The sequence below is a fragment of the Staurois parvus genome, unplaced genomic scaffold, assembly GCF_062004578.1.
Source record: "Staurois parvus isolate SC_StPar_1 unplaced genomic scaffold, SC_StPar_1.0 ptg000469l, whole genome shotgun sequence".
NCBI classification, from domain to species: domain Eukaryota; kingdom Metazoa; phylum Chordata; class Amphibia; order Anura; family Ranidae; genus Staurois; species Staurois parvus.
In genome coordinates, this window is record NW_028318265.1 from 1,186,943 (window position 1) to 1,213,320 (window position 26,378).

At 43.1% G+C, this 26,378-nt stretch overlaps 1 protein-coding gene across 12 annotated transcripts in view; it reads left to right on the forward strand.

Moving 5' to 3' along the window:
* PLEKHA5 (pleckstrin homology domain containing A5) overlaps positions 1–26,378 on the forward strand; it is a 213,779-nt gene that overhangs the window by 98,261 nt on the left and 89,140 nt on the right. For all 12 annotated transcript variants that reach the window (XM_089689103.1, XM_089689100.1, XM_089689104.1 and 9 more), the window contains 6 exons: positions 5,379–5,451; positions 11,404–11,504; positions 11,692–11,807; positions 15,005–15,472; positions 19,258–19,732; positions 26,220–26,303. In XM_089689103.1, coding sequence (XP_089545229.1) covers positions 5,379–5,451; positions 11,404–11,504; positions 11,692–11,807; positions 15,005–15,472; positions 19,258–19,732; positions 26,220–26,303 — 1,317 coding nt within the window. The remainder of the gene's footprint in view (positions 1–5,378; positions 5,452–11,403; positions 11,505–11,691; positions 11,808–15,004; positions 15,473–19,257; positions 19,733–26,219; positions 26,304–26,378) is intronic.

Here is a 26,378-nt window from a genome sequence, read left to right on the forward strand (position 1 = left end):
GGGGAATGATTTTTTTTTTCTCAACAAAAGTGGAGTTACTCTTAAGATTACGCTTTACTCTTTAAATTTGTAAAAAATCACATTGAAGCCATACTTTGTTTGAAATTGGATCTTTTATAATGAAACTGGCTGTTTGCATTGCAGATTGAAAGATTATCTTTAACCACTTCACGCAGGTGGATGTTCTATGACGTCCTGGGCTGTCAGTGGTTATACCAGGATGATGCCTGAACCTGCGGACATCATCCCGGTATCAAAAATTATAGCTGCTGATGCTCTGTAAAGTAGAAGGATGCGGAAGAGGTTTCCTGTCGGATTGGGGAGCCCGGGACTACTCTGACATTACACAGAGAGAGATGTAACATTATTCCTCCCTCTCTGTGACCCTGGAAATCAGAAGCAATGAAGATTTTGTCACATCCACTTTCTTTTCTTTGTTTACTTGGCCATTAGTGGCCAAGTTGATAAAGAAAATTAAAGGGACTTTGTTAAAAAAAAGTGTTAAAGTGTTACTAAACCCAGGATCCTGCATTCACTCTATCTTGTCTCCCACAGTACACAGACCATGGAAGTGCAATTATTTTAGTAAATATAAATTGCTAAATAAATTTTCTCATCAGCAGTTAGAGAAGTCTTGTGACTTCTATCAGTGTCCAGCAGAGCACATGTTAAAGCTGGTAGAAGGAGTTTTTATTCTGCTGTAGGAGGATGCAGTACTCCTGACCTCTGATTAGATGATTGGCCCTGTGATGATCACATGCGCACTCCTAAAAAAAAAAAAAAAAAAAACAAAACAAAAAAAAAAAACCTGTAGCAATACACACCAAACTGAGCATGTGCAGAATGTCGATATGTCTCATCAGGAGATAAGAGGGGCACTGGAAGAGGGGGAGAATAAGAGATTTCAGGATCAAACAGCATTTTTAACCCCTTAGGTTCCACAGTGAGTAAAACAAGCATGCTTTACTGCATATACAGACTGATTTTTTACTGTTCTGGGTTTAGTAACACTTTAAAGTAAATTATTATTATTATACAGTATTTATAAAGCGCCAATAGTTCGCTCAGCGCCGGGGGACAGAACATGTGACAGAACAATACCAATACAATGCAAAACATGAGGGGATCGAGGGCCCTGCTCTTTCGAGCTTACAATCTAGGAGGGAGGGGATGGTGGCACAGGAGGAGATAGCTGTGGGGGATGGAGTGGTAGGAAGAGTGGAGGAGGTCGGCAAGTTAGCAGGGGGTGGGGTAGGCTTCCCTGAAGAGGTGGGTTTTCAGGGTGCGCCTAAAGGAGAGAAGAGTAGGTGATAATCTGATGGGTTGGGAGTTCCAGAGGATGGGTGACACCCTGGAGAAGTCCTGGAGGCGGGCATGGGAGGAGGAGACCAGGCAGCTAGAGAGAAGGAGGTCTTGTGAGGAGCGGAGTGTGCGTGCTGGGCGGTACTTGGATATTAGGTCAGTGATGTAGTTTGGGGCAGTATGGAGGACAGCTTTGTACGTCAGTGTTAGGATTTTGAATTTGATCTGTTGCGCAATCGGAAGCCAGTGGAGGGATTGGCAGAGGGGGGTGGTGGAGACAGAGCGGTTGGAAAGGGGAATGAGTCTGGCAGCCGTATTCAGGATGGACTGAAGCGGGGATAGCCAGCGGCGAGGCAGGCCAGTGAGGAGGGAGTTGCAGTAGTCAAGTCGTGATATGATGAGGGAGTGGATGAGCTGTTTAGTGGTTTCTGGGGTTAGGAACGTGCGGATTTTGGCGATGTTGCGGAGGTGGAGTCTGCACGACTTTGTTAAAGATTGGACTTGGGGCTGGAAGGATAGGTTGGAGTCCAGAATGACACCAAGTACTCTGGCCTGCAGGGCGGGTTTGATGGTAGCGTTGTTGGATGTGATGGAGAAGTCAATGGGGGGTGGTGTCAGGGCTGGTGGGAAGACAAGAAACTCGGTTTTGGAGAGGTTCAATTTAAGGAAGTGGAGCGACATCCAGTCTGATATGTCGCTCAGTAGGTGAGTGATTCGGGCTGAGACCAAGGGGGTGAGGTGGGGGGTTGAGAGATAGATTTGTGTGTCGTCGGCATAGAGGTGGTAGTTGAAGCCGTGAGAGTGTATGAGTTGGCCAAGGGAGGAGGTATAGATGGAGAAGAGAAGGGGCCCGAGGACAGAGCCTTGAGGGACCCCAACAGAGAGGGGGAGTGAGGGGGAGGTTGTAGCGTTATAGGTAACGCTGAAGGAGCGTTGTGACAGGTAGGATGAGAGCCAGGAGAGAGCAGAATCTCTGAGGCCGAGGGAGTGTAGTTTTTTGAGGAGGAGGGGGTGGTCGACTGTGTCGAAGGCCGCAGGAGAAGGGTGATGAGGGGGTAGCCCAGTGAGGGGGAAGGGGGTTGGAGGGAGTTTGAGCAGCGTCGAAGTCCCTGCGGGTTATGTCGAGGGGGAGGGGGGATGAGGGGGTAGCTGTGTGAGAGGGGACGGGTTGAGAGGACGTGTGAGTTGCGGCGATGTCCTTGCGAATTGTGTCAATCTTGTTTTTGAAGTGATTGGCAATCTCAAGGGCAGTGAGTGAGGTGCTGGGTGGAGGTGGGGGTGGCGAGAGTAGAGAGTTGAAGGTGGAGAAGAGTCGGCGAGGATTGGAGGAGAGGGCCTTGATGAGGGTCAGGAACTAGGCTTGTTTGGCAGCGTGGAGGGAGGAGGTGTAGGTGTGGAAGGCAGATTTGTAGCGGGTGAAGGCTTGTTGAGATTTGGTTTTGCGCCATAGTCGCTCCAGGGCATGACTGTGTCGTTTGAGGCTTTTGGTGTGATCAGTCTGCCAGGGCTGGAGCGGTCGGGGTCTGATGTTGCGTGTGGTTAAAGGCGCTAGTGAGTCAAGGGCTGTTGAGAGCGCGTTGTTGTACGCAGTCATAGCCAAGTCAGGGCAGGACAGGGGGAGGATGCGGTCATGGAGTTGATCAGCTGCAGAGTGGAGGGGGGCAGGGTTAAGGTTGCGGAGGTTACGGCTGGTAGTAGTGTGACATTTGGAGGGGTAGGCGTTGGAGGACGAGGAGATAGAGAAGGTGATCAGGTTGTGGTCAGAGAGAGGGAAGGGGGTGTTAGTGAGGTTGTGGGGAGCGCAGCGGTTGGAGAAGATGAGATCAAGGATATTACCATCAGAGTGGGTGGTGGATTGTATGCACTGTGCAAGTGCAAAGGAGGAGGTTAAGTGGAGGAGACGGGCTGTCGAGGTTGACAGGGATGTTGAAATCCCCAAGGATGATGGTGGGTAGCTCAGAGGAGAGAAAGAAGGGTAGCCAGGAGGAAAAGTCATCCAGGAAGCGGGGTATGGATCCAGGAGGCCGGTATATCACAGCAATGTTCAGGGGGGTTGGGGAGAATAGTCGGACGCAGTGGGCCTCGAAGGAGGAGAAGGATAGGGAGGGGGGGTTTGGGAGGACTCGGAAGGTGCTCTGCGGTGACAGGAGCATACCAACCCCACCACCTATATGACCGTTGGGCCTGGGTGAGTGGGTCCAGGTGAGACCTCCGTAGGAAAATAAAGTAAATGATATTATTTAAAAAATGTAAAGTGTTCCACCCCCCTGCGCCTAAGTCATGCAATCAAATGTAAATGGTGATCAACACCACACATGTGAGGTATCGTCACAAATGTCAGAGTGAGAGCAATAATTTTAGCTCCAGACCTCCTGTGCAGCAGTGAATGTGTATTTTTCCCAAAATAATTGCATTTGGAAAACCGCTGCGCAAATAACATGTTACATTAAAAAAATTCAACACCCACAGTTTTATTCTCTAGGGCCTGTATAAAAACAAATTATATATATAAATATAAAAAAATTTTATTTAATTTAATCTGATGTTTGGGGGTTCTGAGTAATTAAAAAAAATTCTTTTTTTTATATGTATATATTTATATGAGAAGTTTCAGGATTGGTTAAAGCATTTTGCTACTTTTCTCATCTAAAAAGAAAGATCATTCCAAAACAGAATTGAAATTGGAAACAATGTGCTGCCATGATCAGTCGTTTTGAATTTTCAGTCAAACACAAACCAGAATTGTAGAGAAGAGTAAATTGTGAGTGATGTGAGATCCGAGCTATTAGATTGGTGAGTCGGATTGATAAAAAGAAATGATGAGAAGTTTGTCAGTGTATCACCAGCACACATTTTATGCATTGAGAGGTGGAAGTGACTGCAGGTAGGGCCATGGCAGTGATACATTGATAGTTCACTTAAAAGCATGGAACACCAGGAAACTGTGACATTGTGTAGTGGTGTCACACCTCCACCCTATACAGAGTGGCAGTGCTGTGTGAATCACACGACTGGCTGAAAAGCACTGCTAGCATTTTGGAAGATAAAATAGTTCAGATGTATTTTCATTTTGTATTTCACTGTTTGGCTGGAGTTTTCATTTAAATAACTGGTTCATATGTCAGCACATAGTGAAAAAATATTTAGCTGAGGTCCAGAGCTGTTTCTGCAATTGTCTCTGCTCGATTAGAATGGCTCCTGAACTCTGAGTAAAGCCACTCTGTGTCTATCTACCTGTGTATATCTACCTGTCACAGCATACTTGGAGTTATGCGGTGTTTGAAGCATCTCCCTTCCTTGATAATGTGACTTACTTCTCACCTGCTGGAAGACACACCAGGATTGTTACAATATACAACAGAAAGTGAAACTCCTCCATATATCATTCACTGTGTACAGTCACCCAAGTCTCCATCTGGGACTGCTAGAGTTAATGTGGCAATGTCATTAACATGTAGCGATAGTGTTCGATAAACACCTTCTGCGATGTGTTACAAAAAGCCAACACAGACTTGCACGTGGTGCTAATTAAAGTGAAGTAGTGGAAGCGTCACCTTGCGCCATCTGCAGAGGATGCGTCAGCACTCCGTGTTTCTGTTAACCCCTGAAAGGTCTGCCGAGATGACATCACTTCCTTTGTCAGCTCTAATCCCCAGGGGTCTGAACCCATGTCCGTTTTGTGTTAAAGTCTATTAAAGTGGAACTTCAGCCCAAACTTTGCTTTCCCTCTTCTAGGTTGAGTGTGGTGTGGCAGGTCAGGATCTCTACCTTGGTGCGATTGCTGTCTAGGAGATTTTCCCTGACTGCCTGTCCTTGTGATAAAAATGGAGATGAGGTGGGGTAGGGGGGAATCTCATCAGAGTGAGATAGTCATTGATCAGACAAAAGTTTTCAGTCCTTCACCTTTACATATATAATGTTCAGTTTAATCCCTGACAGTTCTGTACTCTCTGTGTCATCATGGTAACTCTTGAGTATCAAAGCATGGCGCTTTCTGGTGTGCTGCCTCATTTATTATTTATGATTAATACATCATGAAGTTCATATGTTAATGGAGTAATTGTGTATTTTTCCAGGCAAATTCTGGGATGAAATTGTGGAAGAAGCGCTGGTTTGTTCTGTCAGACTTGTGTCTGTTTTATTATCGAGGTGAGTGTGGACATTTTAGCTTTCATCAGTCTTATATCTCCGAGGTTAGTGCAGACTTACATGTCATGTGTCTCTGAGGTGAGTGCAGACATGTTGGCACTCATGCAAGGTGGGTGTGGACATGTCCGCTCTCATCCAACTTGTATCTCTGAGGTGAGTGTGGACATATTGGCTCTCGTCCATCTTTTTTCTCTGAGCTGAGTGTGGACGTATAGTCTCTCATCCATCATGTAGTGCACAGGTGAGTGCGGACATATTGTCTCTCATCTGTTTTGTAGTGCCGAGGTGACTGTGGATATATCGGCTCTCATCCGTCTTTAATTTCTGAGGTGAGTGCTGATATATCTGCTGTCATCCATTTTGTATTTCTAAGGTGATTGTGGACGTTTTGGCTCTCATCTGTCTTGTATCTCTGAGGTTAGTACAGATGTATCGGCTCTCATCTGTCCTGTATCTCTGAGGTGAGTGTAGACATAAAGGCTTTCATCTGTCTTGTATCCTCGATGTGAGCATGCTCATATCTCTCATCCATTTTGTCGTGCTGAGGTAAGTGCAGATATATAGGCTTTGCTTTGTCTTATAGTGTTGAGGTAAGTGCGAACATATAGGTTTCATTGGTCGTGTATCTCTGAGGTGAGTACAGACATGTCGGCTTTTACCCATCTTATAGTGACGAGGTGAGTGCAGACATGTTGGCTTTTACCCATCTTATAGTGACGAGGTGAGTGCAGACATGTTGGCTTTTACCCATCTTATAGTGACGAGGTGAGTGCAGACATGTCGGCTTTTACCCATCTTATAGTGACGAGGTGAGTGCAGACATGTCGGCTTTTACCCATCTTATAATGACGAGGTGAGTGCAGACATGTCGGCTTTTACCCATCTTATAGTGACGAGGTGAGTGCAGACATGTCGGCTTTCACCCATCTTATAGTGATGAGGTGAGTGCAGACATGTCGGCTTTCACCCATCTTATAGTGACGAGGTGAGTGCAGACATGTCGGCTTTTACCCGTCTTATAGTGCCGAGGTGAGTGGAGACATGTCGGCTTTTACCCATCTTATAGTGACGAGGTGAGTGCAGACATGTCGGCTTTCACCCATCTTATAGTGACGAGGTGAGTGCAGACATGTCGGCTTTCACCTGTCTTATAGTGCCGAGGTGAGTGCAGACATGTCGGCTTTCACCCATGTTATAGTGCTGAGGTGAGTGCAGACATGTCGGCTTTCACCCGTCTTATAGTGCCGAGGTGAGTGCAGACATGTCGGCTTTTACCCATCTTATAGTGACGAGGTGAGTGCAGACATGTCGGCTTTTACCCATCTTATAGTGCCGAGGTGAGTGCAGACATATCAACTTTCGTCAGTCTTGTAGTGTGGAAATGAGTGCCGACACACAGGTTCTCATCAGTCTGGTATCCCCAAGGTGAGTGTGGACATATTGGCTCCCATCAATCTTGTATCTCCAAGGTGAATGCGGGTGTATCGTTTTTCATCTTTTTTCTATCTCCGAAGTGAGTGCGGACATATCGGCTCTCATCTGTCTTGTAGTGCTTAAGTCTCTGACCACTTTATAACTGCAGGGCCCTGCACTGAAAACTCTGCTATTAATGCTCACATTCCTCAGCAGTACAGAGAGCAGCGGCTTGGTGAAATTACAAATTGAGAGGATTTCATGACTTTCTGACTGAGGAAGATCGCTTGTAAAGAATATGTGTAAGGTGCAGAGGCGATGATTGCTGATGAACAACCCTCATCAGTATTTTGTACTCTTAAGCCTTAAGATACCATATACTAAACGTTAATAACATGTTAATTTTTTTTTTTTTGGTGGTCTCCTTCGTTGTGCATTCTATACAAGTTTGGCCACTCCAACAAATTTATGGATTAATAAATGCATCATCCAATTAGCTTAGCCAAGTATATTATATATAAGTGGTTCACATCAATTTCTTGGGAATTTCAGAAAATTATGCCACTAAATTCACTTACAAATGCTCCAACCGTTTTTAATTTTCAATAGAGAGAGGTATTCTCTAAGAAACGAAGAGTAGGGAAATTCAGCAAAAACAGCATCTTTGGTAGGTTTCTTCTCCACTTGAAATAACTGATTATACAGTAAGGTCCATAAATATTAGGACATTGACACAATTCTAACATTTTTGGCTCTATACACCACCACAATGGATTTGAAATGAAACAAACAAGATGTGCTTTAACTGCAGACTGTCAGCTTTAATTTAAGGGTATTTACATCCAAATCAGGTGAACGGTGTAGGAATTACAACAGTTTGCATATGTGCCTCCCACTTGTTATGGGACCAAAAGTAATGGGACAGAATAATAATCATAAATCAAACTTTCACTTTTTAATACTTGGTTGCAAATCCTTTGCAGTCAATTACAGCCTGAAGTCTGGAACGCATAGACATCACCAGACGCTGGGTCTCATCCCTGGCGATGCTCTGCCAGGCCTCTACTGCAACTGTCTTCAGTTCCTGCTTGTTCCTGGGGCATTTTCCCTTCAGTTTTGTCTTCAGCAAGTGAAATGCATGCTCAATCGGATTCATGTCAGGTGATTGACTTGGCCATTGCATAACATTCCACTTCTTTCCCTTAAGAAACTCTTTGGTTGCTTTTGCAGTATGCTTTGGGTCATTGTCCATCTGCACTGTGAAACGGCGTCCGATGAGTTCTGAAGCATTTGGCTGAATATGAGCAGATAATATTGCCCGAAACACTTCAGAATTCATCCTGCTGCTTTTGTCAGCAGCCACATCATCAATAAATACAAGAGAACCAGTTCCATTGGCAGCCATACATGCCCACGCCATGACACTACCACCACCATGCTTCACTGATGAGGTGGTATGCTTAGGATCATGAGCAGTTCCTTTCCTTCTCCATACTCTTCTCTTCCCATCACTCTGGTAAAAGTTGATCTTGGTCTCATCTGTCTATAGGATGTTGTTCCAGAACTGTGAAGGCTTTTTTTTTTTTTGGCAAACTCTCATCTGGCCTTCCTGTTTTTGAGGCTCACCAATGGTTTACATCTTGTGGTGAACCCTCTGTATTCACTCTGGTGAAGTCTTCTCTTGATTGTTGACTTTGACACACATACACCTACCTCCTGGAGAGTGTTCTTGATCTGGCCAACTGTTGTGAAGGGTGGTTTCTTCACCAGGGAAAGAATTCTTCGGTCATCCACCACAGTTGTTTTCTGTGGTCTTCCAGGTCTTTTGGTGTTGTAATTCCTACATCGTTCACCGGATTTGGATGTAATTACCCTCAAATTAAAGCTGACAGTCTGCAGTTAAAGCACATCTTGTTTGTTTCATTTCAAATCCATTGTGGTGGTGTATAGAGCCAAACATGTTAGAATTGTGTCGATGTCCCAATATTTATGGACCTGACTGTATCTGGAGTAAGTTAACAGGGATATTTTCAGGCAAAATGGGTCATACAGTCTTATAATTGATGAACCTGCCAAAATCCAAATTTGCTAGTGAAAATCATGTAAGTAGAGGCAGATACATTGGAATGATTCAACTGCACATCAGGCATGTACTCTGCCAGTAAATCCATCTAGTGTGTGTGTGTTGGCTGTATAATGGTTAGTCCTCTGCTTTGTGTGTGTGTGTGCTTATACTTGGTGGTCCCCAGTCCCTCCTTCTTTTTAGTTATACCTGGTGGTCCCCTATTTTGTGAGATTTATACCTGTTGGTTCCTGCCCTGTGTAGGGTCTCCCACTGAGTATGGTTAGTCCTGGTGGCCTCCCGGTCAGTGCAGTTATACCTGCTGTTCTCCCATACTTAGTGTATGCACCTGTTGGTCACTTGTCTCCCATTTTTTATGCCATTATATGTGGTGGTCCCCTGTCCCCTATTTTGTGCAATTATGCCCGGTAGTTCCTGGTCCCCTGTTCTGTGCCATTATACTTTTTTATACCACCTTTGGAATTGGCACTATGTATTCCACACACGTCCTCCATTGCTGACTCTGTATGTTTGCTGTAATTCAGCAGATTGTGTTCTGCTCACAGCAGGGTGGACACTGATCCCCCGCCGCACACAAGTGTTTATCATTACACTGGCGGAGATAGAGCTTTATGGCGGATGGAGTTTATTTTTCTAAATTGTCCTGAGTTTTGTATTACTAGCAGGGCGGGGGCCAGGTGACTTAGCGCACAGGGAGCTGACACTCCAGAGCAGTAATTGAATGTCAGCCTCTGTTCTTGCCTCAGGTTATCGTGCTCCATCAGAGGCCGAAATCCCACTTGGCCTCTGCAAAATAAATGTATACAAAAAATACGGTATTTTCTCCTTCCAGTAGCTGCCCTGCACAGGCTGCGATAGCTTTCTGTTAGAAAATTGATTCTACATATCGTGAATGGGGAAATCTTGTCATGTCTGCAGCAGAGTTTGATGATATGGAAGTGAAGCAGCTTCTCTGTTATGACCTGTGTGTAGGAAAAGTGGCCTCTGCTGCTTCTCCATGCCATCAGTGTTTCTACATTTGCAACTTGTTCTCTTAGGGCTGGTTCACACCAGATTCAGTCAATTGCTTTTTTTGTGCGTCAAAAATGCATGCAGAGTGTTTTCCATGTATTCCAATGACCCCAGTTCACACCAGTGCAGTCAGTTCTAATGCTTTTTAATGCAGAAAAAAAAGTAGAACATACTGCTTTTTTTCTGCACAGAACTGTATTGGAACACAGCAAAATGCATCAAAAACACACTGGAATTGAGTGTGGAGTGAACTGTAAGCAAAAATGCATTTGAAGTGCATTTGGAGTGAACTGACCCTTACAGATATTTCATATACACTGAGCTAGTGAAACTTCAGAATTTGCTTACTGCTGTTTTTCTGCAATTCTTTACTTTTATGTAAAGGGACTGTAATTTGATCTCCTGTCATTCAAAAATGATATACAGCTGAATGGCTGAGAGGAGGGATGCACACCTTCCCTACCTTCAGTTCATACTGTTCTGTGTGGAGTATCATTTAAAGAGAGGCAGCCCTGAATGATCTGCAGTCACCATGCCATGAAAGTTGAATTGCAGTATGACAGAGACAGTGATTATCAATGCCATTGCAGTCCCTCTGCAAAACATTGATTTGACACTTGTGCTCCTGACAGCTACCTCAAACTTTACTGGCACCAGATTTTACCCCCTTTCACACTTGAGAGTGTTTTTCTGCTCATTTGCCTATGCCTGACTGTGCAGAATCCCATTCTTTCTAATTGTTCCTGTTCATTCTTGTATGCTCAGTCGCTCCACACCCTACACTCAGAAAAGTACATGAGCTCTTTTTTTTTTTTTTTTAAACATATTTTCATGTGTTTCTACGCCTAAAGAATTCCTCTCCTCCTAAAGAACTGCTCCACTTGCCCAGCCTAATAAATAAACTCCTGATGCTTGATACACGTGCAGAAATGCATGAAAATAATGCTTTAAAACCACCAGGAATACACTTCTCAAATGTGAATAAATACTTGCATCATTGAAATCCTTTACCAAAGGTCAGAGGACAGTACATACAAAGGAAAAAAAGAATAAAAGAATAAGTGTTCAAGAAATAAGCCAAGCCATTTAATATGAAAAGGCCTGTCTAATTAATACTTTTCCTTCACTGGACCCAAGTCAGTCCCTAACCAGGGCAAAATTAGACTTCTAGCTGCTGTGGCCTGAGAGCCACACAGGTGCCAAAGGGCCTCAGATTGGGAATCAGGGCACTAGTGTCTCCCTCTTATGGTTGATTGCAGTCTCACAGGTAATCTGTGTGTGTATGTGACCTGTTTATCCCTATACAGACTGTTCTTTTATGCCGGTATCGGTATTATGCTAGAAACTGTACAGATACATTCCTGTCTTAGTCTCCATCATGCTATTTATTCAGCTGATACTATCTATTTCACTAACTTATTTAATTCAGTCTTATCACTTGGCAGATGAGAAGGAAGAGGGTGTCCTGGGGAGTATTCTGCTTCCAAGTTTCCAGATATCTATGGTTATCCCAGAGGACCATATAAACCGCTCATATGCCTTCAAGGTAAGAACATAGGCAGAGCTCATCACAGACAAACCAGCTGACTTTCCTCAGATTATTCATCTCTAGTAATAAAAGCTTTTATTTGGCTGCTGCCTTTCTATCGTGGCCAGTGTTATTCTTTTTAAGAAAATAAAGTTTATGGACTCATGTTTTGTGTTCAGACTATAAATTTGTTTCATTCCCCCAGGCGACACACTCCAACATGCGAACGTATTACTTCTGCTCTGACACCAGCAAGGAGATGGAGCTGTGGATGAGGGCGATGATTGGGGCGTCACTTGTACACTCAGAGCCCATCAAACGGTAAAATGCTAACATCTTTCTTAGTGTGGTGTCAGGGGGTGCTAAATATGAATAGGAATACTTTTTTGTGTTGCCCTGTGGTTTAACACATCGTAGTATTGCATATTCACAGCACGACATCTAAGAAACAATTACTTTAATGGGGCATGTCCACATTAGCAAGCTTTAAAAACCACTGCTGTTGCAGCATGAGTAATTCATATGAGGAAGCTCCAAAGGATTTAACCAAAATACACAAAAATGCCAGTGTTACGCTGCTTTGTGTGTTTTTGACATACTTTAACGAATCTCTTAGAAATACTGGAATGCCCGCTGGACAGGAAATGCAAAACAGGTTTTTTTTGTGTAATGAAAAGAGACTAACATGCAAAAATAATGTAATAAACTCACTTAAACACCATTTGAACTTTGAGTGTGAATTGAATATATATATATATATATATATATATATATATATATGTTCTAGGTGCTTCAACACAATGGGTATGATAAGTCTTAAAGTTTATTTTCATTATAAAGTGTAGAAACGTCTGTTCCAAACCGGGATGCTACAGTGCAATTTCTCTCTATGGGGTTGTGGATGTCTCTCTGCAGAGGTTTGACATGCCCCCTTTTCAGTCAGACCTAGGGGGGAAAGGCTTTTCTATCCAGGCTATGGAATCTTTCTATGAAAAACAAACTGTAGGACTGACACCAAAACAAAAGCAAGAAAGAAATGCAGAAACTTTGCTAAACAGTACAATGTGTATGTAGGGAGTGTTACCAGGGTCTGTTGTGATGGTTTATAAATATGAATCCCTAATCGATAACCCATTACATGCTCTGGACATCTGCTTCTACTCAGATTTTGCAGACTGGCCATTTTGTAGGGGTTTTTGAGTGTGTATGAGTGATGTTTGCTGTAGATGTGTGCAGTACCACAGCACATGTCGCCGTGATCGGAACGCAAAGCTGCAATTTTCCTCCAGCAGTCTGTTGGTAAATTATACACTTAGTCAGGAAATTCTGCTTGTTGGGGGACTGGCCACATTTGCGAAGTCAGCAGATACATTCCATGAAACATCACACAAAGTGACCACAAGAATCTTCTGTAGATCTATGGCAAATGCAGAATTGGTAGTTGAGGTTTGAAGTCTATCTTTAGCATTCCACATGAGGGAAATAACGAGTAAAAATTCTGAAACGTGAAGCTTTTTGTAAATATGCATAATCCTACAACTGCACATTTACGCTGACCCACTAGAAGATAGTTCATTTAAGAAGTACCACCTGCATGACACAGAACAATCAGCTGGGGTAAGCGGTGTTGCCAGCAAGAGTCAGGGTAATTGGTGTGGCCTGAAAGACCCATTATGGGGAATCTGGGTAGGTAGCATCAGGTACAGGACACAGAATTGAGATTTCAAAGTAAGTAGTATTGTCTGTAGGATATGGAAAAAAGATTCCGGGTAAACATCGTCAACTGTAGTTCACAGAACAAGGAATTGTAAGGATAAGCACCATTGCTTGCAGGACACAAAATGGAAACTCCGCAAACACAGGGTGGCCTGCAGGACACAGAAGTGAGAGGGTAAACCATGTCATCTGTAGTACGCAGAACTGAGAGTTGGGGTAAGCAGTGCTGTGTACAGGACACAGAATAAAAAAATCAGGTTAAGCAATGTCACCTGCAGGGCACAGAATGGAGATACAGGGTAAGCAGTGTTGCCTGCAGAACACAGAATGGAGAGTCAGGGTAAGCAATGTTGCCTAGAGAACAGGGAATTAGGGTAAGCAGTGTTGCCTGCAGAACACATAATGCAGACTTAGGATAGGCAATGTTGCCTGCAGGTCACAAAAAAGAGAATTATGGGAAGGAAAGTGGCTTGCAGGACACAGAATAAAAAAGTCGGAGTAAGCAATGTCTCCAACGGGATGCAGAAGAGAGCCAGGGTTGGCAGTGTTGCCTGCAGGACGCAGAATGAAAAAGTAGAGCAAGCTGCATCACCTGCAGGATACAGTACTAAGAGTTGGGGTAAAAGATGTGGCCTGCAGAAATGGAGAATCCTTGTGTGGTGGTCTGTTTACAAAGAACATTATTACTGCTTTTTGTTTGACCATCTTGTGTGTCCGATATATTGTGCAGTTATACTTTTTTTTCACCAGTTTAAATAATTATAAAGCCCCATATACCTTTTCAAATGATTTTCAGCAGTTTGACAGTGAGTGCTCTTCCTTTATATTGGCTACATATAGGCCAGACCTATGATGTGCAGACTGCAGTGAAGCCGTGCTGGTCATGGCTTGTAGAGTTACAGAAAGGAAAGTTACAATGCTGAAACTTAAGGGTGACAAAAAGGAGAAAAGCTTCATTTCATAGTAAATAATGGATTATGCTTGTTTTTGGGTGGTGTATGTCATCAGCAAAAGTGGTTGTAAAGGCTGAAGGTTTTTTACCTTTATGCATTCTATGTTTGCTTCTCCCCCCAGAGGCCCCCCATTACTTACCTGAGATTGATCTTGATCCAGCAATGTACACAGGAGCCTTGGCTCTCCTGGATCTCTCTCTCCTCATTGGCTGGGGACACAGCAGGGGGAGCCATTTGCTACTGCTGCTATCAATCACAACCAATGAGGGGAGAATGGAGGGCGGGGCTGAGCTGCTCTCTGTGTGTCTTTTATAGACACACCGAGGCGGCTCGGGAGTGAGCACACGAATGCCCCCAGAGAACATGGCCAGAAGCACCGGCGGGTACTTGAGAAGAGGAGGATCAGGACGGCCCTGTGCAATGGTTTTGTAAGCAAGTATAACAACATATTTGTGATTTAAGAAAAAAAATGATCCTTTTAATATCCCTTTAATGAATAAGCAGGCAAGAGCCTTCAAATCTTGCCAATGTTATCTGAACATCACATTTTGCTGTTTTTTTCATGTATTGAAATATGGTAAATATGAAGGAACAGGTTGCCCAGAGCAACTTTATAATTAGGATAAAACGGTAAAAAAAAAAAATCTGTATTTCCCCGGAGAGAACATCAAAAACTGCATTCTGACCTTTATCTACTGCCTGTTGGGGTATGAAATATGTCCTGAAGTCACAGACTGTATCTGCAAATTGTGGTGGGGATAGAGAACTTATTATTGTTGTGAAAAGAAAATTTTATTAATATTAGAAGATATAGCAATTGATTATCTTGTGTTCACTTTTTTTGTTTAGGGAGAATGTAGCAAAACAAGAGCACGTGGCCACCCAGGAAATAAACCACGTGGCCAATCACAGGCTGTTAATTCGGCCCGAAGCCAATAATAACCAGCGAAATAAAGAAATTACTTGCAAAGTGGAGGAGAAAGCTGCTTGGGAGGCAGAGAAATATGGCTTTCAGAAAGAAGGACAAGATCGGCCTCTAACTAAAATCAACAGCGTGAAACTGCAGTCCTGTATTTCTGACTATGACATTCTGGCAACAAACATAGGGCACTACAAGAGTGTTCACATAAATGGACCTGACAACAGAGTCCTAGATAGTCAAGGCCATGTCACTGAGACTGATTCCCACCTGAACCACAGACCATACTTGCCTCATGGGGAGCCCAATAAAATAATCCAGAGGACCAACTCCATGCAACAGTTGGAACAATGGATCCGGACCCAGAGAGAGAAAGGCCCCGAGGATGACACCAGTGGGTGAGTGACCTTTTACAGCATTGTATTTACATGGCACCACTTTAAACAAAACCCCTTTTTTTCCAGTACAGTAGGCAGAACAAAGTTCTTTCTATCCAGAGCTGTTCATTTATAGCCCACATACAAAAAGAGAACCATTTATCCAAATGTCCATCCAGAGTTGTAGCACAGATAGTCAAAACGAAGGGCCATTTATCCAACTGTCCATCCAGAGCCACTGGTTTAAAGCACAGTACAGCCTAAATATGGAGCCATTTATCCAGTTATACACCCAGAGCCACTGGCTTTATAGTCCAGAAACAGCCTAATGCCCAGTACACACTATCATTTTTTTTTTTAATCTTTTAATATTGTTTAACCCAGCGGGCTAAACGATCAAAAATTTTAAGAGCTTGGGGAGGGCGAATCCTGTACTAACAAACCGATGATCGGATGCCGATCGGCAGACCTTTTTCTGTCATACCACTTCCAGCAAAAAAACGCAGATGTTTACATGAATGAGAGAAATGTCAGAATGGGCCTGTTTTGAAGCGGTTGAAGTAGAAATATAGGCATAATGTTTGTTTTTAATTTTTGATAGAGTCAGATTTTTTTTTTTTTTTTGCCACCTGTCCCATTGTGGAGATTTCCCTTCACTTCCTGTCCAAAGCCAAACAGAAAGTGAGGAAAATCCCTGAAAATTAAGGGAATTCCCTACGTACCTCGATGTCACAAGAACTAGTGTCCCCAGTGGAAGATTCCCCCTCTATTACTTTTGCGGGGACAACTCAAAATTTGGGATGTTTCTTTACTCTCACGTTCAACGATAATCGTAAACAGGACAAACAGAGAGAGTGAAACTCCTTATCGATGGCACAGATAGCAATAAAAACTGACGGGTGTAATAATCCATCTCCACTGTATCCAAAACTAAAAAAAAAAAAAGTTTGCCTTAGAGTTTAAAGCATAGTACAGCCTAAATATACAGCCTTTTATCCAGCTGTACATCCAGAACCACTGGGTTATAGCACACCACAAATCTAGAGCCATTTTCCCCCACTCTACATCCAGAACTTTTTAAAATGTGAAAATTTTTTCAAAGTTTAGTGATAATTCTGGATGGTTAGAATGACTAGAGATCTTTAAAGTATATGTGAAACCTTACCTTGTAAAACAACCTTTATATATACAGTGGATAAAAAAAGTCTACACACCCCTGTTAAAATGACAGGTTTCTGTGATGTAAAAAAATGAAACCAAGATAAATCGTTTCGGTATTTTTTCCACCTTTAATGTAGCCTATAAACTGTACAACTCAGTTGAACAACAAACTGAAATCTTTTAGGTGGAGGGAAGTAAAAATACAAAACTAAAATAATATGGTTGCATAAGTGTGCACACCCTTAAAGTAATACTTTGTTGAAGCACCTTTTTATTTTATTCCAGCACTCAGTCTTTTTGGGTATGAGTCTATCAGCATGACACATCTTGACTTGGCAATATTTGCCCACTCTTCCTTGCAATTTGCGAGGGCATCTCCTGTGCACAGCCTTCTTCAGATCACCCCACAGATTTTCGATCGGATTCAGGTCTGGGCTCTGGCTGGGTCATTCCAAAACTTTCATCTTCTGTTGAAGCCATTCCTTTGTTGATTTGGATGTATACTTTGGGTCGTAGTCATGCTGAAAGATTAAGTTCCTCTTCTTGTTCAACTTTCTAACAGAAGCCTGAAGGTTTTATGCCAATATTGACTGGTATTTGGAACTGTTCATAATTCCCTCTACCTTGACTAAGGCCGCAGTTCCAGCTGAAGAAAAACAGCCCCAAAGCATGATGCTGCCACCACCATGCTTCACTATGGGTATGGTGTTCTTTTGGTTATGTGCAGTGTTGTTTTTGCGCCAACCATATCTTTTTGAATTATGGCCAAAAAGTTCAACCTTGGTTTCATCAGACCATAACACATTTTCCCACATGCTTTTGGAAGACTTTAGATGTGTTTTTGCAAAATTTATCCGGGCTTGGATGTTTTTCTTCGTAAGAAAAGGCTTCCAACTTGCCATTCTACCCCATAGCCCAGATATATGAAGAATACGGGAGATTGTCACAGTACCACACAGCCAATACTTGCCAGATATTCCTGCAGCTCCTTTAATGTTGTTGTAGGCCTCGCAGCCTCCCAGACCACTTTTCTTTTCATCTTTTCATCAATTTTGGAGTGGCATCTAGTTATTGGTAATGCCACTATTGCCCCATATTTTCTCCACTTGATGATGACTGTCTGCACTGTGTTCCATGATATTTATAATGCCTTGAAAATTTTTTTGTACCCTTCTCCTGACTGATATTTTTAACAATGAGATCCCTCTAATGCTTTGGAAGCTGTCAGCGGACCATGGTTTTTGCTATAGGATGCGACTAAGAAAATGTCAGGAAAGACCTACTAGAACAGTTGAACTTTATTTGTGGTTAATCAGAGGCACTTTAAATGATGGCAGGTGTGTACGGCCTCCTATTTAACATGATTTTGAATGTGATTGCTTAATTCTGAACACAGCTACATCCCCAGTTATAAAAGGGTGTGCACACTTATGCAACCACATTATTTTAGTTTTTTATGTTTACTCCCCCCCAAAAGATTTCGGTTTGTTTTGAGTTGTACAGTTTATAGGTCACATTAAAGGTGAAAAAAGTTCTGAAATGATTTATCTTTGTCTAATTTTTTTTCACATCACAGAAACCTAACATTTTAACAGGGGTGTGTAGACTTTTTATTGTGTGTTTGGGTGGATATATATATCACATGACCTCTGTTCTCAGCTGTATAAGGGGCTTTGTGAGTGCTGGGGGTGGAGTCTATGGGGAAAGGGGGGGGTGGAGTCTTGGTGAAGAGCTGTGCAGGAGGGACTGGTAGATACACTAGGTATTTTACACAAAGGAAGAGAGAAGGAGAAGAAGCGCCTCTAAGTGCAGCATATCACTTTAATAAGGTTGAAAGGTAAAAGCACTCACATGGTTGAGGTTAATATAAGCGTAAAAAACCGTAGTAGGTTGTAACATCGGTCAGATAGGTGTACAGGGTGAAAAGCTGTCATTAGAATGGAGGATGGTGTAGTCAGCGTGCCGCTGGAGTAGCGTGGTGGCTGGAAGGGAACAGCTGAGAAGCCGGCCAGCGTACACGTCCTCCCTTCAGAGCCGGGTGGAACACAGCTGCGACGTGTCCATGATGATGTCAGATACCCAGAATGCACTGCGACGCGTTTCGGAGCATGCGCTGGCCTGCAAAGGCGGAAGTGCGCTCCTTTATCAAGCAGCCGACTACACCATCCTCTGTTCTGATGACAGCTGTACACCCGTCTGACCGATGTTACAACCTACTACGGTTTTTTATGCCTATGTTAACCTCAACCATGTGAGTGCTTTTACCTTTCAGCCTTATTAAAATGATATGCTGCACTTAGAGGCTCTTCTTCTTCTCCTTCTCTCACCCTACAGAGTCTGCTACAGTACTTGTTAGAAGCATTGCCCTTAGTCCCATACGGGCCAACCCAAGTTCATCCACAACACCACCAGCACCCCACACCAGGATAGCCCAGGACTTTGTACAGTTTTGCGCTGATCATCCCCTTCATTTTACGCAAAGGAAACAGGATACATTTTATTACAAATATATGGTTAAACAGACACATATCAGAAATATGAAATGTTGGAATAACAAACACTTTACACTCAGGCCTGATTATCTTCTATCTGGTGCAGACTTGATTAAAACATTATTCCATGATTGTACATTTGTGTTTGTTTAGAGTCTTGTCATATCAGACGTTGCCCAGAAATATGCCGAGTTATCGGGCTCAGGTTGTTCCACGCTATCCGGAAGGCTATAAGACATTGCCACGCAATCTGAAGACACGGCCAGAAAGTGTGTGTAGCACAGCTGGGATGGGATATGACCGAACGATGGTTCCTGTAAGCGCCACAACTGATGAGAAGAGGAGGTCTATACGTGATGATACAATGTGGCAACTGTATGAATGGCAGCAAAGACAATTTTATAATAAGCAGACAACTCTACGGAGGCACTCTTCTCTGACCAGCCCAAAAACCATGGTTCATATATCCGACCAGACCCTGCACTCCATTCCCATGTCCCCGTCGCATGGCTCTATCTCTGGTTATCACACGTATTCTCCACACCGGGCCTACAGGTCAGAAGTATCTTCACCAGTTCAGCGTGGAGACCTGACAATAGACCGCAGACCCAAAGCTCAGACCAGCAAGGTAACCACTTCATATTATGCTTCCTTTTATAATAGGTTGCCTCTATTGTGCAATTCTATCAATTTTAGATTAGTTATTAAGTGATAGGAGAAAGTTTCTGTAAACGTACCAGTTTTCCTAAACACCAAACAAGTGTTTCCATTATTATGCCTTTTATTTGGAGAGCACAAGCAGAACTTCAGTAGCCTGAAAAAAGCAATATGTGACAGAACAGGACAATGTAACAATGTAGGACAATTGGACAGGACAAAGCACTTGTATTCATAGACCATGAGTTACATGCTGCTACCTTCAGGTAATTGGACACTGACAAAAATGTTTGCCAGGCCGCCCCCAGAACATAGCCATATAACTCTGCCAGATATCTGACTTCTACTTGCCACTACCTAGCAGTTCTTTGATTGGTTATCCTTCGCTTATACCTTGGGGACTGTACCTGGACCCCACTGTGTGAGACTGGCTTTTAATGACTGCTTCAGGCACTGGATCTTGCAACAGCCACTCACCTTGGCATGCAGTGCACAATGTGAAGTTATCTGCAAAGTGCTATACAGGTCAAGGGTCTAGGTCCATTTCTATGGTTCCAGACCCTGAAGACCCCTCGTTGGTATTCCCACCATGACGGGTGAAGCCTGGACTTTTATTAGGCCAACATTGTGGATAACGTAAGATATGGTTCCCTTGTAAGATAACACCAGTTCCTGGCTTTTATTAACTCTATTCGAAAGACCTAATATGCAGGTTAGTGGGCAGAATATTCACTTTACTGTGGTAACCCCTGCCATTTTTAGTGATTTTAACACTCTTCAGCATGAAAATTATTAAATTTGCTGTTTGTCCCCCACTTCTATCTGGAGAGGGTAACAGTGTCACACCTGCCAGATGATGTTTTTCTGCAAACCCGTTCATCAAGAATACATGCAATACATTGCCACATTCTAGCTACCATTTTCTACAGAGACACGGCCACAGGAACTCCATCAGTGCCTGGGTTATAGCAACTCCTTTCTGGACATGTAAAACTCTATACATACCACACTCTTGAACTGTGATTATCCCACTGGGGATCCCCTGCCTTTCAATGGCAGATCACAGGTGCAAGAAACTTTGGAGAGAAGGACCCGTTAGCATTCTGATGGACTACAGGAAACATAGAGCACTGCTCAATGTCATAGCTATTGGTTGCCCTGGAACAATGTCCTATTATGACACCATTCCCCTCAACTGTCTCTAGCTCCCTCTCAGATATTAACCATGGAGCCTGACTAATAAAAGCAGATTTCTCTTGCCTTATGTCTGAATTCTTTTGAAAACCCTTGGCACTTGCAGAATCTTTGGTTTCCAGAAGCCAAAAACACTACTTACCCTCTTTCCTTCCTACCCTGTTCAGGTATTGAGGTTATTGATTTTATAGCAGAGGCAGCTCCCTTCCCCTTAGCCTGTAAGGTACAAGCTATAGTTTAGTGCCAAATGCTTTCCACTGTGGAAACACTAATTGATGCCCTGCACACTAGTCTCTGCCTAACAGTACTTTATTCTCCACAGTCAAAACAGATACTTATGGGTACTAAGAGATTGGCTGAGTCTAAAAAGGCTTCTATACGTGCACCTTGAGGACTGGCTCAGCCTTGAAAAGGTTTTTGCTTCTCCTAAGCTTATGCTGACATTTATTCTATAGAAAGGAATTTTAAGAAGAAATGGTTTATTCTAGTAGCAGAACCTGTATATCCGTTTTCAATGAACACTTCACAGTCCCTATTAAAGTTGCTTCCCTTTAGAATTCTGTTGATATTTGTTTTGAAGCCATATTAAAGTCTTTATTTGTTCTTGCATTTCCAACTCTGTGTCCAGCAATTGCTGCCATGTCTATTTGTCAGAACTGGTCAAGACTCATGAACATGAACAGGAAACTGTGGTTAAAGAACCTTGTTCTCTTACAACACATACAGCTTCAGCCTTCTTGTTTAGTGTTGAGGTTCTTGAGAATGTAATTTCCCATGTCTCAAGAATCTCTTATCTTATGTGCAGAATTTGTGGCTAAAAGCTGGATCACCAACCCCACCAAGTCTTCCCAGAATCCTTCACAATGAAGGACCTCCCCACTTCTCAGAGTGGGGGAATGTCTTTTGGTATTTGTCTCACTCTGGATTCGGGACGTCCCACACCTCTGGGTCAAATCTGTCATTTCAAATGGGGTTTGAAATAAAGTTTCATCTCTGCTCCTCCTCACATTGTGCCTTCCAGTGTGCCAGCCTCCGACCAAAAAAAAGGAAGATTTAATGACAGTCTTGCACCAACTTCAGGTACAAGGAGTGGTTGTACCAGTTCTTACGGAAGAACTGTTTCAAGGTTTCTGTGCAAACCTACTGTATTTACAATCTCAAAGCCAAGTGGGGGTATCTGCCCAGTACTGGACTTAGTAAAGTACTGGACTAAATAGATTTTCTTGTGTACCAAAATTTTGGATGGAATCTACGAAATGTATTTCTTCACACATGCAAGATACCACTCTCCATATTCCCATTTTCCCTGGTCATCATCACTTTTTACTTTTTGCTGTGGAAGACCAGCACTTCCAGTTTGTGGAACTACCATTCAGGCATGCCCCTTTGTACCTGGATTGTTTACAAACGTGCTTGCTCCACTTCTTGCTCCTCCACAAACCCAAGGCATTCATGTCACAGGTTATCTGAAAGACCTTCTGCAGAAGGACTTCTCAGTCTGGTCCTTGTCTGCCCAATTTCCAGAAGACTATCCAGTTTTTTCAAACCTTTGGAAGTTTAGTCAAGTCTGCCCTCCAGCCCTCACACCATCTGGAGTACCTGGATCTAATCTTGGACACAGCTCAAGCAAGATTCATGACTCAATAGAGTCCAGCTCTCAGACCCTCAGGTCACAATGACTCCCCTCGATTTGATTCTGCATGAGTTTTCTGGGCCTCATGGTGGCCTCCTTTGAGGCATTTGTCTTTGCCCATTTTCACTCCAAACCCATTCAATCCAAAATCCTCAAGACGTGGAACAAGCAAATCCAGTCCGTGGCTCACCCAATGCTTCTACTCAGCCAAATGTTCCTAGCATGGTGTAATTATGAAAGGCATTCCTTCAAAGAACTTGGAACAAGTTAACGACAGATGCTAGTCTTACAGGGTGGACTCTTACAACTCCGACTTTCCAGGGGATATGGTGCCTGCAGTAGTCTAAACTCCCTATCAACATTTTGAAATTGAGAGCCATCTTATTGTCTCTACACCATTGGGCCTTCCTTTTATAAAGGTCACTCAGTCAGAGTAAGTCAGATAGTACCACAGCTGTGGCCTGCATAAACCATCAAGGAAACACCAGAGACACTTAGCAGTCCTAAAAGAAACAAGTATAATATTTTCATGTGCTGAAACATACATGCTAACTTTCTCGGCTGTTCACATTCTGAGAGTGGACAGTTGACAGGTTAACTTGCTGAACCATCGACACCTAGACCCAGGATATTGTTCTCTGCACCCCGAGAATCTGTCTAAGGTGGGGAAAAAATGATGCAAACATTTTTGGTCTCCAGGTTCAACAACAAACTGAACAAGTTCAAGGCCAAAACCAGGGATCTAGCCTTTGCAGTAGATTTTTGGACTCAATTGAAGCTTTTTTATGCCTTTCCTCAAATATAGATCCTCCCTTGACTGCAGTGCAAGATAGAGGAAATGGTTCTGGTGATTCTCATTGCACCAGATTGGTCTATAAGAATGTCATACACAGACATACTCAGACGTCTTGGCCTCTTCCTTGTTCCATCCTGCTTCTTAGTTGCTGCTTTTAACAGAATGGCTATTAATACCCAGGTCCTAAAGGATGGAGTATCTTTAATGTGGTTATTCCCACCCTACACAGAGCAAGAAAATCCATCTCCCGCAAGATTTCTTTGTACATTGGATGCTTACTTTGTATGGTGGAAGGACAAAAGGCCGAATCCTCGATCTGTTATTTAGGTCTTTCTTCAGTCTGGTCTTGACCAGTGTCTGGCCCTGAGTATAGGGTCAGGTTTCTGCCTTATTTATCCTTTTCCAGTAACCTCGTTCCTTGCTATACCTTTTCTCCTTCCTCATAAAACTCCTCCAATTCAACCTCCTGTGTCACCTTGGAATCTCAGCCTGGTTCTCGCTGCTCTTCAGAGACCCACCTTAGAAGAAATTAGAGACATACTGTTGGAATACCTCACCCTTAAGGTTGCCCTCGCATCTGTTAGGAGTGTTTCTGAGTTAGTAGCTTTCTCTAGTAAACCGCCTTTTTCTGTTTTGGACATGGTGCTTTTGATACCAAAACCTTTCATTTACCCAACGTGGTCTCCTCTTTTTCTACCTGAATGAGGACATCATCCTCCTTTCCTTATGTCCTGCTACAGAACATGACAAGTAAATTACCTTACATTGTTTAGATGTGATAAGGACTGTCATCATCCACTTTGCTGCCATGGCCCCCTTTCGCAAGACTGAATCTCTTTTTGTTCTACTTGCAGGTACTCATAGAGGACACCTTGCTTCCGTCTTCACTCTTGCCAGGTGGATCAGACAGCTGATTTTTAGGGCTTACCTTCTTCAAAGGATAGTTAGTGCAGCAGACCAAAGATGTGAAATCTGTACTCTTCTCCCTCTTCTTTCTGCCGCCTTTCCGGGAAGGATCAGAGCAATGTTTTGTGCTGATGCCGATCAATCATGATCATTCTGATCTTGAAAGCGTTGCAGAAAGAAGACAGAGGGGAACGATTACTTCAAATCACTGGATCGCTGCAGTGGCTGTGTGGACACTGACAGCTCATCATCCACGAAGATAAGTACAGCAGGGACCAGGGGAGGTGGGGAGCGTGTATGGTGTTCACCCTTTTCTTTTTTTACTGAAAAGGTGAACTTGCCTTTTAAAGAGATGTTTCCTCCCTTTCCCATCAGGGTCCATTCCACCAGGGTTGTTGGTGTCTCTTGGACTTTTCAGCATCAAGCATCTATGTTCCAGATTTGCAAGGCCTCCATCTTGGTCCTCTGATTGCACAATTTCCAAGTTCTACCAGGTGGATGTTTAGGTCTTGGCTGTTGTGAGCTTCAGCCGCAAGGTGCTTTGGGCTGTAATCTGAGAACCCTGTTCAGGTTCTTTAAATGTTTGTGCTTCTTGTGGGCCTGTTGGCAGTTCTGTGTTTCCATGGTGTTGCCCACCCTTGGTTTTATTGCTTGGGTACATCTTATCTGTGAATACAAGTTCTATGTCCTGTAAATTTATTATCTTGGAGAACAGTGCAGGACACATGTCCCTCTCCTCTGTGCCTTAATCCCTACTTATTGCTTGCTGATAAACTGGAGCTTTACAAAATCTGTGGGGTTATAGAAATAAGGAGTGAAGATGGCCCTAGCAAAGGTTTTTGCCAGTATCCAATCACTAGAAGGTAGCAGTGTTTAACCCACGGGCCATGAGTGCAAACTCTGTGTCCTGTATTGTACTCAATAGTATGAATTTACAGTAAGTCACAATTCTTGGCAAAATTGTTGGAGAAAAAGGCATGAGACTTCATAAATAGTCTAAATGTATCTGTAAATAGATAGAACAGCTTTTATAAATGTGAGTTACGATTTCTCATGAGAGTCTAAAATCTTAATCCTGACCTTTATAGATGGAATGGATAGAAAGATCCCCATGATGCACTGTAGGGTTGACCTCATCTTTACTCTAATATTCAGTTTCATGGTCTTTAAATGGGTTTAGACAGGCTGAATACAGAATTTTATCTTAAATTGAAACACATTCATCTACCTATAGTGACTCTTGGGTATGTGTCTTTATTATATTCCAGTCTGGTAGTTATTTAGAAATAACTGCTGATTCTGCCAGTCCACATAAGCACATCTGTGCCGCTGTGGTCCGTTTGCATCTCTCAGCTCCCAATTGAAGCTGCAGAATGCCAGGCAGATACATGGCGTGCCTTTAACTCTGTAGTCACACTCACTTTGGTTGACACACCCACTGTCTAGTCTTGCTCTTTTGGTTAACAGAGGCTTTTCTAAACAATTTTATACAGTTTTTCTCAAGTGCATTGAAAAAAGTGACAATGTCAGAAAACACAGGCTGCATACAATCCTTGAGCAGGTTCTGTGGCCCATCATGTGTCCCCTGGTGTCTTGCTGCAGCCTCCACATGAATGACTTATAATATTTAGTTACCCTGTAGTAGATCATACTGGATGTGAAGACTGAAAAAAGGGGCGCTAATGAGTAAAACATTGTGCTTTGTCAATCTACCACAGGCTTTTGTATTTGTACCATAATACTCCTTTCATGTTAGTGTATAGATCATGACTTCCTAACCTGTGAAGTAACTAGAGTTTTCTATCTTTCTGAATATAGTCTCCTGAAAATAACATGTAACTGTGCTCAATTTCCTACTCCTGAATCTCTTGGATTTGTTTTCTGAGGAGTTGGCAGTCACTTTGACAAGGAAATGTTGTGTTTCTACAGCTGGGCCTCGTTCCTGACAGAAGGTCAGTGCCAGCGGGATTGGCTCTTCAACCCGTAACACCGCAGGGTCTGCAAGGCAAAACTGTGAGTGGTGTATTTATCTGTAATAACAGCGTTCAGTCCATGTTCTGTGCACAACCTTCCGCAGTCCTCTAACAA